This window comes from Alexandromys fortis, unplaced genomic scaffold (assembly GCF_014885135.2).
Source record: "Alexandromys fortis isolate MF-2015 unplaced genomic scaffold, M_Fortis_MF-2015_v1.1 scaffold_158, whole genome shotgun sequence".
In the NCBI taxonomy this organism is placed as follows: Eukaryota; Metazoa; Chordata; class Mammalia; order Rodentia; family Cricetidae; genus Alexandromys; species Alexandromys fortis.
The window spans coordinates 731,224-745,701 of record NW_026068039.1 but is presented as its reverse complement, the minus strand read 5'-3'; the positions used below and the strand labels follow the sequence as shown (position 1 = coordinate 745,701).

The window sequence follows — 14,478 nt, the reverse complement described above, 5'->3', positions numbered from 1 at the left end:
TCTCAGAGGCTCCTGCCTCCTGTTTCCACTCCATTTCAAGATATTCCCCTGAATCTATGAATGACATTCATTCCAAAACAGCACTTCAAGCCACTGAACAGATTAACATGGTGAAAAACAATATTCCATGAAGCCAGTTTAGATACTAGAACCTCTATTTTTCTCATTTTTCCATGCACCTTGGTGTTCTTGTGAGTCTTGGCTCATTGCAAGCCACAGCTATTCACAAGCTATGTGGGAACCACAGTGCTCGCAGAATTCCAGCCACATCAATAGAAGACAAGGAACTCACTTCTCTGGCTTAACTTAAGTATAAACTGGCCTGTCAGGAGTGTGTTCCTCCTAATAGCAACAGTTTTCCTGGCAGAGCCATAGTACATTAGGTACAGATAGTGAAAGAGAAAGACTTCTAATCTTATCCCAGGGCAGAGAGCATCAGGGTAAATGAAGGCTGATGACTACAGTTTCACAGAACCTGAAGCCATTTAAGGGGTGAAGACATGTCAGCTGATAGGCTCCAGAGATGTGACGTAGGGTGTAGGGCCACACAGACATCTATGACTCCAAACATCATATTCCTTTCAGGATGTCACATGTAGAACTACTGAAGGTCTTACCAAAATGTCCTCAGATTCATGACTGTCGCTGACTGATAGTCCATTTAACTGCTGCTGTAAGTGTCCCACAGCCTGAGGCAAGTCTCGTGCTGGAATGAACCAGTCCTGGTCCTCTTCATCCAGCATCTCCTGGAAGCAGCGGTCCAAGAAGTCTTGCTCCTGCAGCTCTTCTTCCACCTACCAACAAAGGGGAAGACTAAGAGGAACTATTCCAGAGCATGATCCCTCTGGGGTCCCCAGCACTTCTCTTCAGACGTCCTCACTCAGAACCATGGCAGGAAAGCTAATGAGAAATGTTCCCAATTGGTTCATGTTTATAAATATTTGGTCCCTAGTTGGTGATGCTGTTCAGGGACATCACAGAACCTTTATGAGGTCGAGTCCTGAGGAAGAAAGTATATCAGTGGGGGCAGGCTTTGAGATTTACAAATGTACTCCATTTTATTTTTATTTTTTTTCTCTCTGCTTCCAACTTGAAATAACATGTGCTCAGCCAGCTTCGTTTCTACTGTCAAAGCTTGTCCGTTGTTCAACCCAGCCATGACGGACTGACTATATCTCCCTAGAATTGTGAGCTGAAATAAACCCTTTCCTCCATGAAATTGCTTTTGGTCATGGAATCTTACCACAGCAACAGAGAAGTAACTGATCTGATAACCATAAAAAAATAAAAACAAAATGGCAGAAACTTCAGGTCTTCATAAATCTTTTATGGGAAGTGTGTAACTGGCCTGAAATTAGGATACTGAAAACTAAATCAAAATCAGTATTAGCTCCTGATCCACTTTTCTAGTAATAAGAACTTCAAGGCAGAAAAATACTTGTAGAACCTTAGAGAGATACAGAAAACACTTTCTGGTACATTATTAAAAATATACGTCATAATACAGTGTCTCTTAAAACAAGAACAAAATATTTAAACTACTCCATACTTCCTCAACACTGTCACCAACTGATGTAAAAAGATCTAGGATTTTCCAGTCCTTTGCAGACAATGTTTACTTGGCAGATTTCAGTGAACTCATTGGCCACTCCACACTTGCCAGCCAAATCTCTTTCTCACCTCTTGCTGGGTAACAGGTTCATAGCTCATTACCTCCATAAGCTAAATCAAACAACAACAACAAAAAAAAAAATCACTCAACTGTGCCTCATATGTTCAGAAAAAGTTACTAATAGCAAGTTTTTGACTGTTTCTGTTGTTTTTAGACAGTTTCACATATCCCAGGCTGGCCTTGAACTCTCCATGTAGCTGAGGCTGGTCTTGAATTTCTGGTCCTCCTGCCTTTTCCTCCCAAGTGCTAGAATCATAGTCATGTTCCATTATCCAGCTAAAGAAGAGTATCTTAAATGTGTAATTGCCTAAACATTTTAAAATCTCATAAATTATACAGTTATGAAGCTCTTAGGTAACTACAAAGTATTTCTAAGCCATTAAGATTTTATAGTTTTGTGTTTGAAATGTTTGGCATTTATTTTCTCTGTCCAGTCTCTACTTCTCTCTCTGTGACAGGGCTGGACTAACTCAGTATGTATACAGCTCAGGCTAGTTGTGAACTCACATCAATCCCCTGCCTCAGTCTACCAAGTCTTAGGATCACAGGTATAAGCCACTATACTCCTTCCTTCCATTCTCTTACATATTCCCTGTTCAAGAATTTTACTATAGCTGCTTCTTTTAGGACTTTGCCATGTGATCTATTTCTCTTATTATAGCAGTATTCTTTGTGTAATAGTTGGGAAATTAGCACTAAGAACATAAAAGAAAAAAGAAAAAAAAAAAACCAAACAAAAGATCCCAAGTCTCAACTGTGAGGCATGAATAAGTATTGTGCCTGTTCTGACTTTAGCTATTAGATACCCATGGGGAAATGATAGGAACTTACAGAAAAAGAAAAACAAAAAACAAAACAAACCTCCAGTTAGAGAATATGTATGTAAAAGATCCCTAACACCCATCTAAGTGGTTTCATCTTCCCACATTCCATGTCATGCCTCACCAGTGGCAACACATCCTAAAAGTTACATAAAATTGGTGTTTGCCCTCAACTTAGCACAAGTCTCTTTTCTCTTTGGTATTGAAATTATCTGTGTATGAATATAAATCATTCACAAATATAACTAATGTGTTTCTTCTTCCAAGAAGTAGTTTCCTGAGTTATCCTTCCTTTAAAAAAAATATTTTATTATTTTTAATGAGGGGGGGGTGCACATGTGTGCAGGCGAAGGAAAAGGCCAGAAGAAAGGCACTAGGTCTACTGGAGCTGGAGTTACAGATGGCCGTAGGCTACAATGTAGGTGCTGGAAAACAAAGTCCTGCCCTCTACAAGAACAGCAAGCACTCAAAACTGTAGAATTGTCTCTTCAGCCCATTGAGTTATACTTCCTGTTGTTGTTATCTGTCTGGATCAGGGTGTCAGGTATCTGTGGATAGGCTCAAACTTGATAGGTATCAGAAGCTGCCCTTGAACTGTTCTTGTTGGCTCTAATTCCCAGTGCTGGGATTACAAGTATGTACCACCATGTGCCACTACTTTCTGAAACCTCAAACAAGTGATATTTCCTTATTTAGGTCTTAGTCTTCCCCCTCTCAATATGACATTTCAATCTGATTCTAAAAGCCTCATCCTTGTTCAACTATTTATTTGAATAGACCCTTGAACTCCTGATCCCTTTGCTTCTTGTTATAAATGCTGGGATTATAGGCATGTACCACCATGACCATCTTTTCAGTGAACATTTTCACCCAAAAGAGCTCAATAAGGGGACTGGGGAAATGGCTCAGCAGGTAAAGTGCTTTGGCACAAACCTGAGTACCTGAGTTTGGATTCCCAGCATTCATGTAAAAAGCTAGGTGTGGTGGTATGTACCTGTAATCCCAGTGTCCTGAGGCAGAGACGGAACTCTAAGGACTCACTGGCCAGCCAGTCTAGCCAATCACCAGCTTCAGATTCAGAGAGACTCTGTTTCAAAAACTGAAGTGGAGGCTGCTAGAGGAAGACACACAGCATTGGCATCTGACCTCCACATGCATAGGTGCATGTGATAGTGCATCTTCCAACCCACCCAATGACAATCAATACTAGGATTAGGGATTATAGCCTTAAAATGTTTTATTATGCTTATTTATTTATTATTGGAGGGAGGTGCAATGTGTCACTGCACACATGTGAAGGTCAGAGGACAACTTATGGGAGTTTGTTTTCTTCTTCTACCATGTGGGTCCTAGAGATTTAACTCAGGCTGTAAGTCAAGGCAGCAATTGCTTTTATCAACAGAGCCATTTCACAGGCAAGATGTTTTTCATACCATTCAGAAATTGTGGCTTGCCTGGAAACCTTGATATAGATCTTTTGTCTTATCAATTTTTAAAACTGCATCTTAAATCTTGATTTTTTTGTCTTAACAATTTTAGTATGACTTTCCAGGATGAGATACACAAACAGCAACAAGGGCATGTCAGCAAGTGTTGCAGTAGTAGCCCCTACTTGACAACAGTAGCAGCAATGTCAGTGGAGGTGAGAGAGCAGGGAAGAACTCCACACAAGCAGCAGAGGCAATGAAGGACGGTGGGGTGGAAGGGAAGAGGGAAGGAGAGACTACAGGTCCTTGAGGGCTTGGGAGGATTTAGGAGCTATAATCCTGGCTAGCTCTGATTGTTGCTGCTTAAGAGCAGAGGATGGCACTAAGTCCTGAGGGTCAGGCCCTTGACTTAGAACCCAGAGCTATAGATTCTATCTTGAGCTATATGCCTCTGGCTACCAAGATCTGGAACCCCTGACTCTCTGAGTGTGTTAGGCCTTTATCAACCCTAGAAGAACCACCCTGTTCCTACAAGTACAGTAAAAGATTGCAGTATCTCACGGGGATAGTGACTTTTGCTTACCTGTCTATTGAAATCCTCTTCATTCTCCATCCACATATATTCTGCAAATGGGTTTTCCTTTTCCTCATGTCCATTTAACCCTTGGTCCTCTTTGCATTTCACACTGGGTGATGTACCTGCTACACTGGATCCATTCATTATGGAGATTCTAAACAGATAAAAGAAGACAAAAAGTGAAGATAAGGACTAAGGAAATTTTAATCTAAAAATCCAGATCTTTCCAGAAGCTTCTTAAGTTGTAGGCCAATAATTTGAAATGAAAATGAACACTACTGTTAGTCTGTAAATGATATGACATCAATCACATAGTTACCAATTATACAGATGTATAGTTCCTTAATAACTGAGTAGTGGGGCACAATGGTGTGGTGGTCTGGAAGAAAATGTTCCCCAAAGGGAGTGACACTATTAGGAGGTATGGTCTTGCTGGAAGATGTGTGTTATTGTGGAGGTGGGCTTTGAGGTCTCATATATACTCAAGCTACTTCCTGTTGCCTGCAAGTTAGGATGTATTAACTCGAAGCTCCAGCTCCAGCACTGTGTCCGCCTGCATGCTGCCATGCCCCACCATGATGATAATGGACTGAACCTCTGAAAATGTAAGCTACCCAATTAAACGTTTTCTTTTATAACAGTTACCACAGTCATGGTGTCTGAGAAGTCCCATTCCTCTCTCCCCAAACTGTGCCCACTCAGAGACTCTCCAAACAAAGGGAAGGCACCAAGAGGTCCACTTTCACATTCTTGGTGGCTACTGCAGCTTCCTCCTCTAAAGTTGCCAGTTGCCTAAAGTGATCAGCTATTGACCACACTTGGGCACAAACCCAGCTTGTGGCTGACACATCATCACCCCTCGTCTACAACCTATCTAGTTTCCCTGTTTTAGTTCAGGTGTACAGCTGCTCCAGCCTCCATCTCTGGAGAATCCACCAGGGAGTTGCATCTGTGGAGACACCTACTGGGCGGGGGTGGCAGGGTAGGCAGCGTCAGAAAACGTATTAGTAAGGGTGGAAGACAATCCTTTATTCATCTCTTCTTTCTCCAGTGTTGGGGACAGAACCCAGGGCCTTGCACACATTGACAAGCATTCTTCCACAGAGCTGCACTCCAGCCCCAGACAGTCTCTTGTAATGCAGAGATGCTTTAGGCCTCAGAAACCACAGTCATCTTCTGCCCCTTTCTCCTCATAGAAGGTCATAGAAACTAACACTTCTCTTCCCCCTAGACAAGTATAGAACACAAAGATATATTCTGAGCTTTGCCTCTCTTTCTATATCAGGCTGGCCATAAACAAATCTGATCTTGTAGACTGATCATAAACCCCATTTCAGTAGAGGTCCTGCCCATAGCTGGGAGGACAAACTTGCACAGAGGCCAAGAAGAATCTGGACAGACAGGCCCTGCTGGGTTTCCCTAAACAGCTTTCTAGCATTAGACCACACCCTTTCTGTCTGGTCACACTGTTAGAGGGTCATCCTGCTTCAATCATGCTTTTATAATGAAGCCTTTATAACAAACCCAAAGAGGATTGGTTCGGAGCATTCTGCAGAGCTGAACACATGGAAGCTTGTAGAAAAGTGAATAAGGAGCCAGGCAGTGGTGGCGCACGCCTATAATCACAGCACTGGGAGGCAGAGGCAGGTGGATCTCTGTGAGTTTGAGGTCAGTCTGGTCTACAAGAGCTAGTTCCAGGACAGACACCAAAGCTACAGAGAAACCCTGTCTCGAGAAACTGGAAGAAAAAAAAGTGATTAAGAAATCATTCATGACCTGGGAGCAGGGACCCCAGCTCCACAGGGACGGGAATCCTACCTATCTTCATTTGGCTATCTATTTCTTTATTGTTGTCTTCAGTTTTGCAATAGGTGTCTCATTATGTATCTCTGGTTGGTCTGAAACTGGCTAGGTAGACCAGGCTGATCTCTAACTCACTGGATCGTTTGACTCCACCTCCCCAATTCTAGGATTGCAGGCATTTAACACCAAACACTGTGATATTTGTCTTCTACAAAATATCTTTTTAGGGAGCTGGAGAGATGGCTCAAAGGTTAAGAGCACTGACTGCTCTTCCGGAGGTCCTGAGTTCAATTCTCAGCAACCACATAGTGGCTCACAACCATCTGGAATGAGATCTGGTGCCTTCTTCTGGCCTGCAGGCATGGAAGCCGAACACTGTGTACATAATAAATAAATAAATCTTTAAAAAAAATCTTTTAGACTAAGCTAGTCAACATCAGTATTTTCCTGAGTTGTGAGCAGACCAGTAAGCTAAACCCAAGGATGGGGGATTAGGAATCCCAACTGACAGTCAGTTGGTCATAGAAATTTCAAGTGGTGTCTGAAGCGAGGAAGCTGTGTGTTGGGACTGAGCTCTCAATCTGTGGGATCTGACATTACTTCTAGGTAGACAGTTCCAGAGTTAAACTGCCCAGCTGGTTTCTGCTGCAGAGCAGACTACTTTCTGGAGGGAGACACACACATACATTTTGAGATCATAGAAGTCATCTGTGCTGTAAACACAAAGTAGTAGAAGCCAAGTTCATTTTCCTGTAGTATCATCAGGTTGTAGAACTAAACATAAATACTTCAAGAAAAGAAAAACACAGAAACAATTCTTGCAGTTCTCAGTGCTCACAGTACTGATTTGTACTTTACAATCAACCTGCAGCTTCCACTAAGTGCAAAGTTATTTTTTCAAACAGCAGCAATCTATATAACTATAACACAACCATATAAATGTAGAGTGCTTAAAATCAAAGTACTATCACAGCTATATTCTGACTAACTAGACATAATCTATCCAACAATATTTAATTTTTTTTCAGAGCTGGAGAGTGAACCCAGGGTCAGTGTATGGTGGGTATATCCTACCAAAGTGCTACCACTCCAGCCTCAACTGTAATTTAAGAAGTTTCACACAGCGAAATGGCCAGGGAGGGCACCTAAATGAGGAGTTAAGCCACCTTTCTGTGTTATGGGTTAGTATAAGAATCACACTATTGGGGAAGTGTGAATTGGTACCTTAATGTGTCCCTAACTTTGTTTAGTAGCTGGCTGGGAACAGAAGATTCTGCTGGAGATGGCAGCTCCTTGGAAGGCACATAGATGTTTCAATGTGGGGAAGATACGTGGTGATGTGGGACCACTACCCCTAATATCACTGACTTCCAACCCAGTTTTATGCAACATTCTATTCACAGCTCTTCCCCAGTTTACCACCCAAACACTTCAACATTGACCTGCTTCTGGCCATTCCGCTTTGTCAGTTTGCATTGTTTAACACGACCCTTTTCAACACACCAAGGCAAATTCTTGTGAAAGTCTAATGTAGTGGAGATGAACAAAATATGTCCAGAGTTGTCAGAGATTAAAAAAAAAGTTCAGTTTCACAATGAGGATTAAGAATCACAATATCGCTGGGTGGTAGTGGTGCACGCCTTTAATCCTAGTACTTGGGAGGCAGAGGCAGGCGGATCTCTGTGAATTTGAGGCCAGCCTGATCTACAAGAGCTAGTTTTCAAGACAAGCGCCAAAGCTACAGGGAAACCCTATCTCAAAAAACCCAAAAAGAAAAAAAAAAAGAATCAGAATATCTGCCATGACGTCAGTCATGCCATAGAGCTACCTGTGTAACAGGGAAGTGAGCCACTTCTGTGTGAGCTTGGAAGAACATCTTCCCACAATCATACTTTGCTAACTAAGCACAGACCCAGCTAACAGCCTTCCTGCAACTTCACGAGAGACTCTCAGGCAGAGGCACAGGGCTAGGCTGCTCCCTGAGTCCTCACCCACACAGTAAACATCTGCTGCTTTGATTCCTAAGTAGCTATGCAGTAACAAGAAAGTATGAAGCAGGGCAGCCTAAGGAGTGCTTCAAGATTAGACCCTACTTAAGATTGACTTCACATCTTGTCTGGGTTTGTACTGCACTATGAAAATCCAAGAACAATAAAGTTATTCTTCCTCTGCATCTGAAATATGCTAGTTTTTGATGTAGTCACAATATATCTGACCAACATCTTAGAAAAGGAAAGATTTATTTTGGCTCACAGTTTCAACCACTGCCAACTGACTCTACTGTTTTAGTCCTGCACCACAGAGTCCTGCACCACATCAATGCAGAAGGGATGGTTGAAGAAAGCTGCTTACCTCATGGCATCTAAGAAACAGAGAGAAGCAAGTTAGGGACTATAGGGATTAACATCAAAAACCTTTAGAGGCATACTTGTAGTGATTGACTTCCTCTAAGACCCAACAGCCCAATAATCAATAAACTCAACAACAGATTAATTCACTGATGAAGTTAGTATCCTGGTGATCTAACTACCTCAATAGTGACACCAGTTGGAGACCAAGCCTTTTGGAAGACACTTTACATTCAAACCATCAACATGAAACATACTGAAAATGCCAACTCCATTACAGATAAAACTGGAAAAGCACAGTAAATGCAGGGTGTGCAACCCAGTCCACAGGAGGCAGGGGCATGAAGGTTGCACAAGACCCGAATGTCCACAGTCAAGAGTTTAAAATAGGGGTCTCAGTTCCCAGCCACAATGTGCTACAGGACTGTTAATATATCTAGGGCAGTTTAAAAATACATGCTTTGTCAATTCAACACCCTGAACTTGTATAATTCCCAGATCAATATAGTTACGCCCAAACCTGCTGTTCTCTGAACCAAATTTAGTGTATGCATATACACATATATACAAGCATACATCTATCATGTACTACAGAATCAAACCCAGGGCTTCTTACATGCCAGGCAAATGCTCTACTAACTGAGCAGTGTCCCTGGCTTTCAGAAGCTATAGCCTGAATCATGTCCATGGTCACAATTTCTCTGTGAAGAATATTTAGGACTTTTGAATGGGTTACTATTAACAAAATATACTAAAAAGTAATGAAAGTGATTTATATTTTCTAACACAGTCTGGCACCACATAAAACAAAACTAGGTGCAGTATTATTATACATCTGTAAATTCAATAGACAGAATTAGGAATTCAAGATAATCTTTGGCTACATGGGAAATTTGAGGCCAGCCTGGGCTGCACGTGAGCCTATGTCAAAATGTATGCATGTGCACATGCCAACACTTGCGCATATGTTATTCTAGTTTCTAGTTTCATTACTCCAATCAGGCTGGCTAATTGGATTTTGAGTTGGCATAGTGATGCATGCTTTTAATCCCAGCACAGGGCCAGGGAAGGGGGGCAGCGAAGGCAGATCTCTGCAAGTTCAAGACCAGCCTGTTCTACATAGCAAATTTCAGGCCAGCCAGAGATACACGGTGAGTGAGTCAGACAGTCTGTCTGTCTGACTCTCTCTCTCATTCCAAACACACACACACACACACACACACACACACACACACACCGTATTTAAAAAAGACAAGGCTTCTCTGTGTACCCCTGGCTATCCTGGAACTCTATAGACCAGACTGGTCTCAAACTTACAGAGATTTGCCTGCCTCTGCCTCCTGAATGCAGGGATTAAAGGTGTGAGCCACACTACCCAGCTCCAAATTGACCCTTTTAAATTACATTTTAGCAACTCAGATTTTTAGCTAAATTCATTTGCTCATTAACATCTAAGTCTATTTAGGATACTCATTGTTTTGGCAATGTACACAGTTCCTTCCCTAGTGGTACTTACATTCTCTCAAAAGGGAAATGAGTAAACAATTAAAAATAATTATGAGTCAGGTATGGTGGCATATGCCTATAATTCCAGCACCCAGGAAGCTGAGGGAGGAAGGTCATGAGTTCTAGGCCAGCCTGTAGCAAAATTCTGTCTTAAAAAAGAATTATTGTAGTTTGTGTCATAAATGGAGAAGTAAAAAGGACTAATTGAACATTCAAGGTGGGGGTTATTCAATCTAGGAATGGGCAATTTTACTCAAACCTAAGGATCTAAGCTACCAATGAGGAGGAGCAGGGAAAAGCCTGTTCAGAGACTCATCCAGGAGAACACTTTCGGAAACTCAAAGAAGACAGCTGAGCACACAGAAGGAAGATGAGAAGAAAAAGATGATATGGAAAGGCAAACATGGCCAGTACTTAAAAGGATCTGAGACCGTAAGAAATATCTAGGGCTTTATATTAAAATCAAAAGAAATCATTATAAGGAATTCTCAGTCACAAAGTAAAATGGCTTAAATTCTGTTTGTTGTGTGGAAACTAGAGTAGAGCTGAGAGTACAGGATGAGCCCTGAAAGACTGCTAACACGAACCCTGGTGCAGTTTGGTTTACAATGGTGGCAGCAAAAGAAGAAATAGCAGATCCCAAACTATCTGATGGTTTTCTGAGTTGAACTAGGTGTGGAAAGTCAGGATGAAAGAATTGCCAAGGACTCAAGTGGATAGGAGTCATTCACTGGCTATAGAACTCTGAAAAAAGCAAACCTTTCTTGGATGGTGAAGGGGAGAGAGAAATAGTTAAGAAATGTGATGAACTCTACTGTGGACATGGTAAATCTGCAGTGCCTCCAAATCACTTGAGTGTTGATGTTATATAGCCTGGCTATATGTAGCAAGAATAGAAGTCTAGCTAAACATAGACAAGTGGAGTAGTCATTTATATAAATGGTAATTAAATACACTATCTAAAGAGAAACAGCAAAGGAGATGAAAAAAAGAACCCAGCCCTGAAGTGTCAGCACCTGAGGCAGAGGAAGACAACATTAAAATGAAATTGAAAAGCAGCTGAGAGCTAAGACCAGATAATAACAGTGCACTAGAATAAGTAAAAGGCCCCCTAAAAGGTAAGTCCACATCCTAATCTGGAAGCAGTACTTTCTTATTTTGAAAAAGAGACTTTGTAGATGTAATTAAATGAAGGCCCCTGAGACAAAGAGATCATTTAGAATTATCCAAGTGAATTCTAGTAAGTGTTCCTGTAGAAGAAACACAAGGAGGGGGTGATTGCAGAAAGACAGGAGGAAAGAGGTAATGTGGCCAGGGAGGCAGAGACCAGAGTGATATCCCCTTCAAAGAGGGCTGATAACCAGCAGAAGCTAGAAGAGGCAAGAATAAAGCCTTCCCTGGAACCACTGAGGGATTATGGGGCTCAGCTATATTGGTTTCAGATTGCAGGCCTCCAGAACTATGAGAATCAGTTTTAAGCTATCAGTTTATAGTAATTTTGTTACAGCAGCTATTAGACACACTAATGCATGCCCAGACAGTGCCTATGGATGCTTAAGATTGCTGAAAGGTTGAACAAGAAACAGCTGAGGAGTCTATAGAAGGCAAGAGCATGGAGGATGCTTAATAACCGAATGAGAGCAATCTCCATGAAGAGAAAGAAGAGGCAAGGTCAAAAGGTGGTGGAACAACCAGCAGGTGACATTGAGAGACAGCTGCCAAAGGAGGTAGCAGGACTTTGTGGAATCTAGAGGGTCAAGAGGTTGACAGAAACTTTTATCTTCACACTGATAAGGTCAGTGCATGTTAAGTGACAGTAAGAGGCTCTAGTAAAGACAGAAGAAATAAAGGACCGTCTAGGTCCTGGGAAAGCAGGAGGATATGTTGCTGCTATCATCCTCATCGTCACTATCATTATTATTACTATTACTATTACTGTGGTTCTGGCTGGACAGAAACTCACCATATCGATCAGACTGGCCTTGAACTCTCCTGTCTATGCTAGGATAAAGGTGCGAAGCACCATGCTTGGCCCAACTGTTACTTTTGAATAGCTGAGATACTCCCATGATCTAAAGTCCAAACAGGTGGAATTCATACTAGTAATAAATGGTGGCAGGGTGAGCAATGAATCAGAACAAGAGGAAGAGAGAGGAAGAGCATGTAGAGGGAGATCATCTACTGCCAAGCCACATAAGACACTCCAACTTGTGGCAGTAGTGCTGCAACACAGCTGCCAAAGTGCCCTATCAAATTCCAGCTCCCTGGTTACTCTTTTTGCTTCTCCTAATTATTTGCAGGGTCATACCCATACACATACTTGCATGGACACACACACATTTTTTGGGACAGGGTCTTACTCTGAAGTCCAAGCTGGCCTTGAACTTGAAATTCACCTGCTTCATCTTCTCAGGTGACAGAATCAGCCACATACTATTTAGGGTTCAATCTGTAGTACCAAAAGAAAACAACAACAGATTTATAACTGATGTGATGGCTCCCACTGTTACCCCAGCATTGTAGAGGCAGGAAGATCATGAGTTTGAAGCAAGCCTATGCTACAAAATGAGACACTGTCTTAAATAAACAATAACACACAACTTCATCAGTCTTTTATGTAGAATTTCTTTTACGTCATATTTTCTTCATATTATGTGCTTTTCCTCTCATATTCAACAAAGCCTTTCTTCACTAAGTATAAATTTGGTGGGGGCTTTGGAAAAATAAGAGCAGGAATGGTGGCTTGTTTTCTGTAGGGTGGGGCTATCAGAAGACTATATATTCAGAGATGGAACAACTAAGTCCCAGACACCCTCTAATTAGAATGATTTTATCTTCCATATTTCCATTTTTATGAGAGGTGGTTTAGATTTTAATAGAAAACAACTATGGAATTATCCTGTTAGGCCTTCCTATTCTGACTACAAGACATAAATACTCCAATACTCTCCACTTAATGCAAAACAGCACTCACAAACACACTCTTAATGTGCTTATCAAAAAGACAGAAAACTCAACTGTCCTGTAATTACTTATAATTACAAGTTGACAAAGTCAGGGCTGTGGCACTGGCTGGTAATCCCAGTTATTAAGGAAGCTGAGGCAGGAGGATTGAAAAGTCAAGGCCTGCAGGGACTATAGTGACATCAAGATCAGACTGAATAACGTAGTGAGGTACTATCTCAAAATTTTAAAAAAAAAAAACATAAAAAAGGGACGTCCCAGTGAGTCCCAAGATGAAGGAAGTGGCCCTGGATGGTGTGGAGTGCTGTGGCGGACTGGGCCTGCCAGCTGTTGTGAAGATCCAAGATTTATTTCGTAAAGAATTAGTGCTTGGAACCAGGGACCTGGGCTGGAGCAGGCTTGGGACAACCGAACTCCACAGGAACAGAACTGAGCCAGAGACCTGGGCCAGAGTGGGCCTGAGGCAATAAATTCCACAGGAGTAGGCCAAGCTACCTAGGCCAGAGCAGGCCTGAGGCAGTGAACTCCACAAGAGCAGGATTGAGCTAGCGACCTGGGTTGGAGCAGACCTGAGACAGAACTCCACAGCAGCAGGTACAGGGGAACAACTGCTGAACAAGTGGGTCAGAGTCAGAGATCGCTGCAGTCCAGGGAATCGCTGCAGTCCAGGGAATCGGGGACCTTCAAGGGAATAGACCTGAGGCAGGACCCCTGCAGGTCTGAGCATGAGTCTGGGGCCTCTGAGGGAGTAGGCCTGAGCCAGGCCCTCTGTGGGTCTGGGCGCACTGGTGTCTGGGACCTCCAAGGGAGTAGATTGGAGCCAGAGACCTTTGCAGGACCAACCCCAAGCCAGGGACCTCCGCAGGAGCAGATCCAGACCAGGGACATTCACAGAAAAAGGTCTGAGCTGGCAACTTGACAAGAGCAAGACTGAGACAGCAAACCCTGGGAGAGTTGAGCGACCTCCAGGAAATGGAGTGACTAAAGGGGTAACAAAAACCGTGGGGCTGAGTGTAACATGAGGAACAACCATCTGAGCCTTTGATCCACTGGCACCTAGAAGATTAATCATCAGAATCACAGACAGCCCCAAACTCACCAATTAGAGAAAAAGAAGAGTAGACAAAATAAGAACACAAAGAGTAGTAACACAACATCAGTAAAATCTAGAGACCCTACAACAGCAAGACTTGAACAACCAAATATAGGTAAAGCAGAAGAAAATGACCTAAAAATAACTTCAAGAGAATGTTTGAGACTCTTAAAGAGGAAATAAGAAATCCCCTCAAAGAAATGGAAGAAGAGACAAAAAACTGAAAGACATCAGTAAATCCCTTAAAGAAAACCAAGAAAAAAACAT

At 42.2% G+C, this 14,478-nt stretch overlaps 1 protein-coding gene across 8 annotated transcripts in view; it reads right to left on the bottom strand.

The window, feature by feature from the left end:
- Positions 1-14,478, bottom strand: part of Paip2b (poly(A) binding protein interacting protein 2B) — a 31,887-nt gene that overhangs the window by 4,304 nt on the left and 13,105 nt on the right. For 4 of the 8 annotated variants that reach the window (XM_050165372.1, XM_050165376.1, XM_050165371.1 and 1 more), the window contains 2 exons: positions 4,504-4,651; positions 618-794 (listed from right to left, as the gene is read on the bottom strand). In XM_050165372.1, coding sequence (XP_050021329.1) covers positions 618-794; positions 4,504-4,641 — 315 coding nt within the window. In that variant the 5' untranslated portion in view covers positions 4,642-4,651. Of the gene's footprint in view, positions 1-617; positions 795-4,503; positions 4,652-5,462; positions 5,713-12,514; positions 12,604-14,478 lie in introns of those variants that run through there. The other 4 variants (XM_050165373.1, XM_050165375.1, XM_050165377.1 and 1 more) reach the window with 2 other exon arrangements.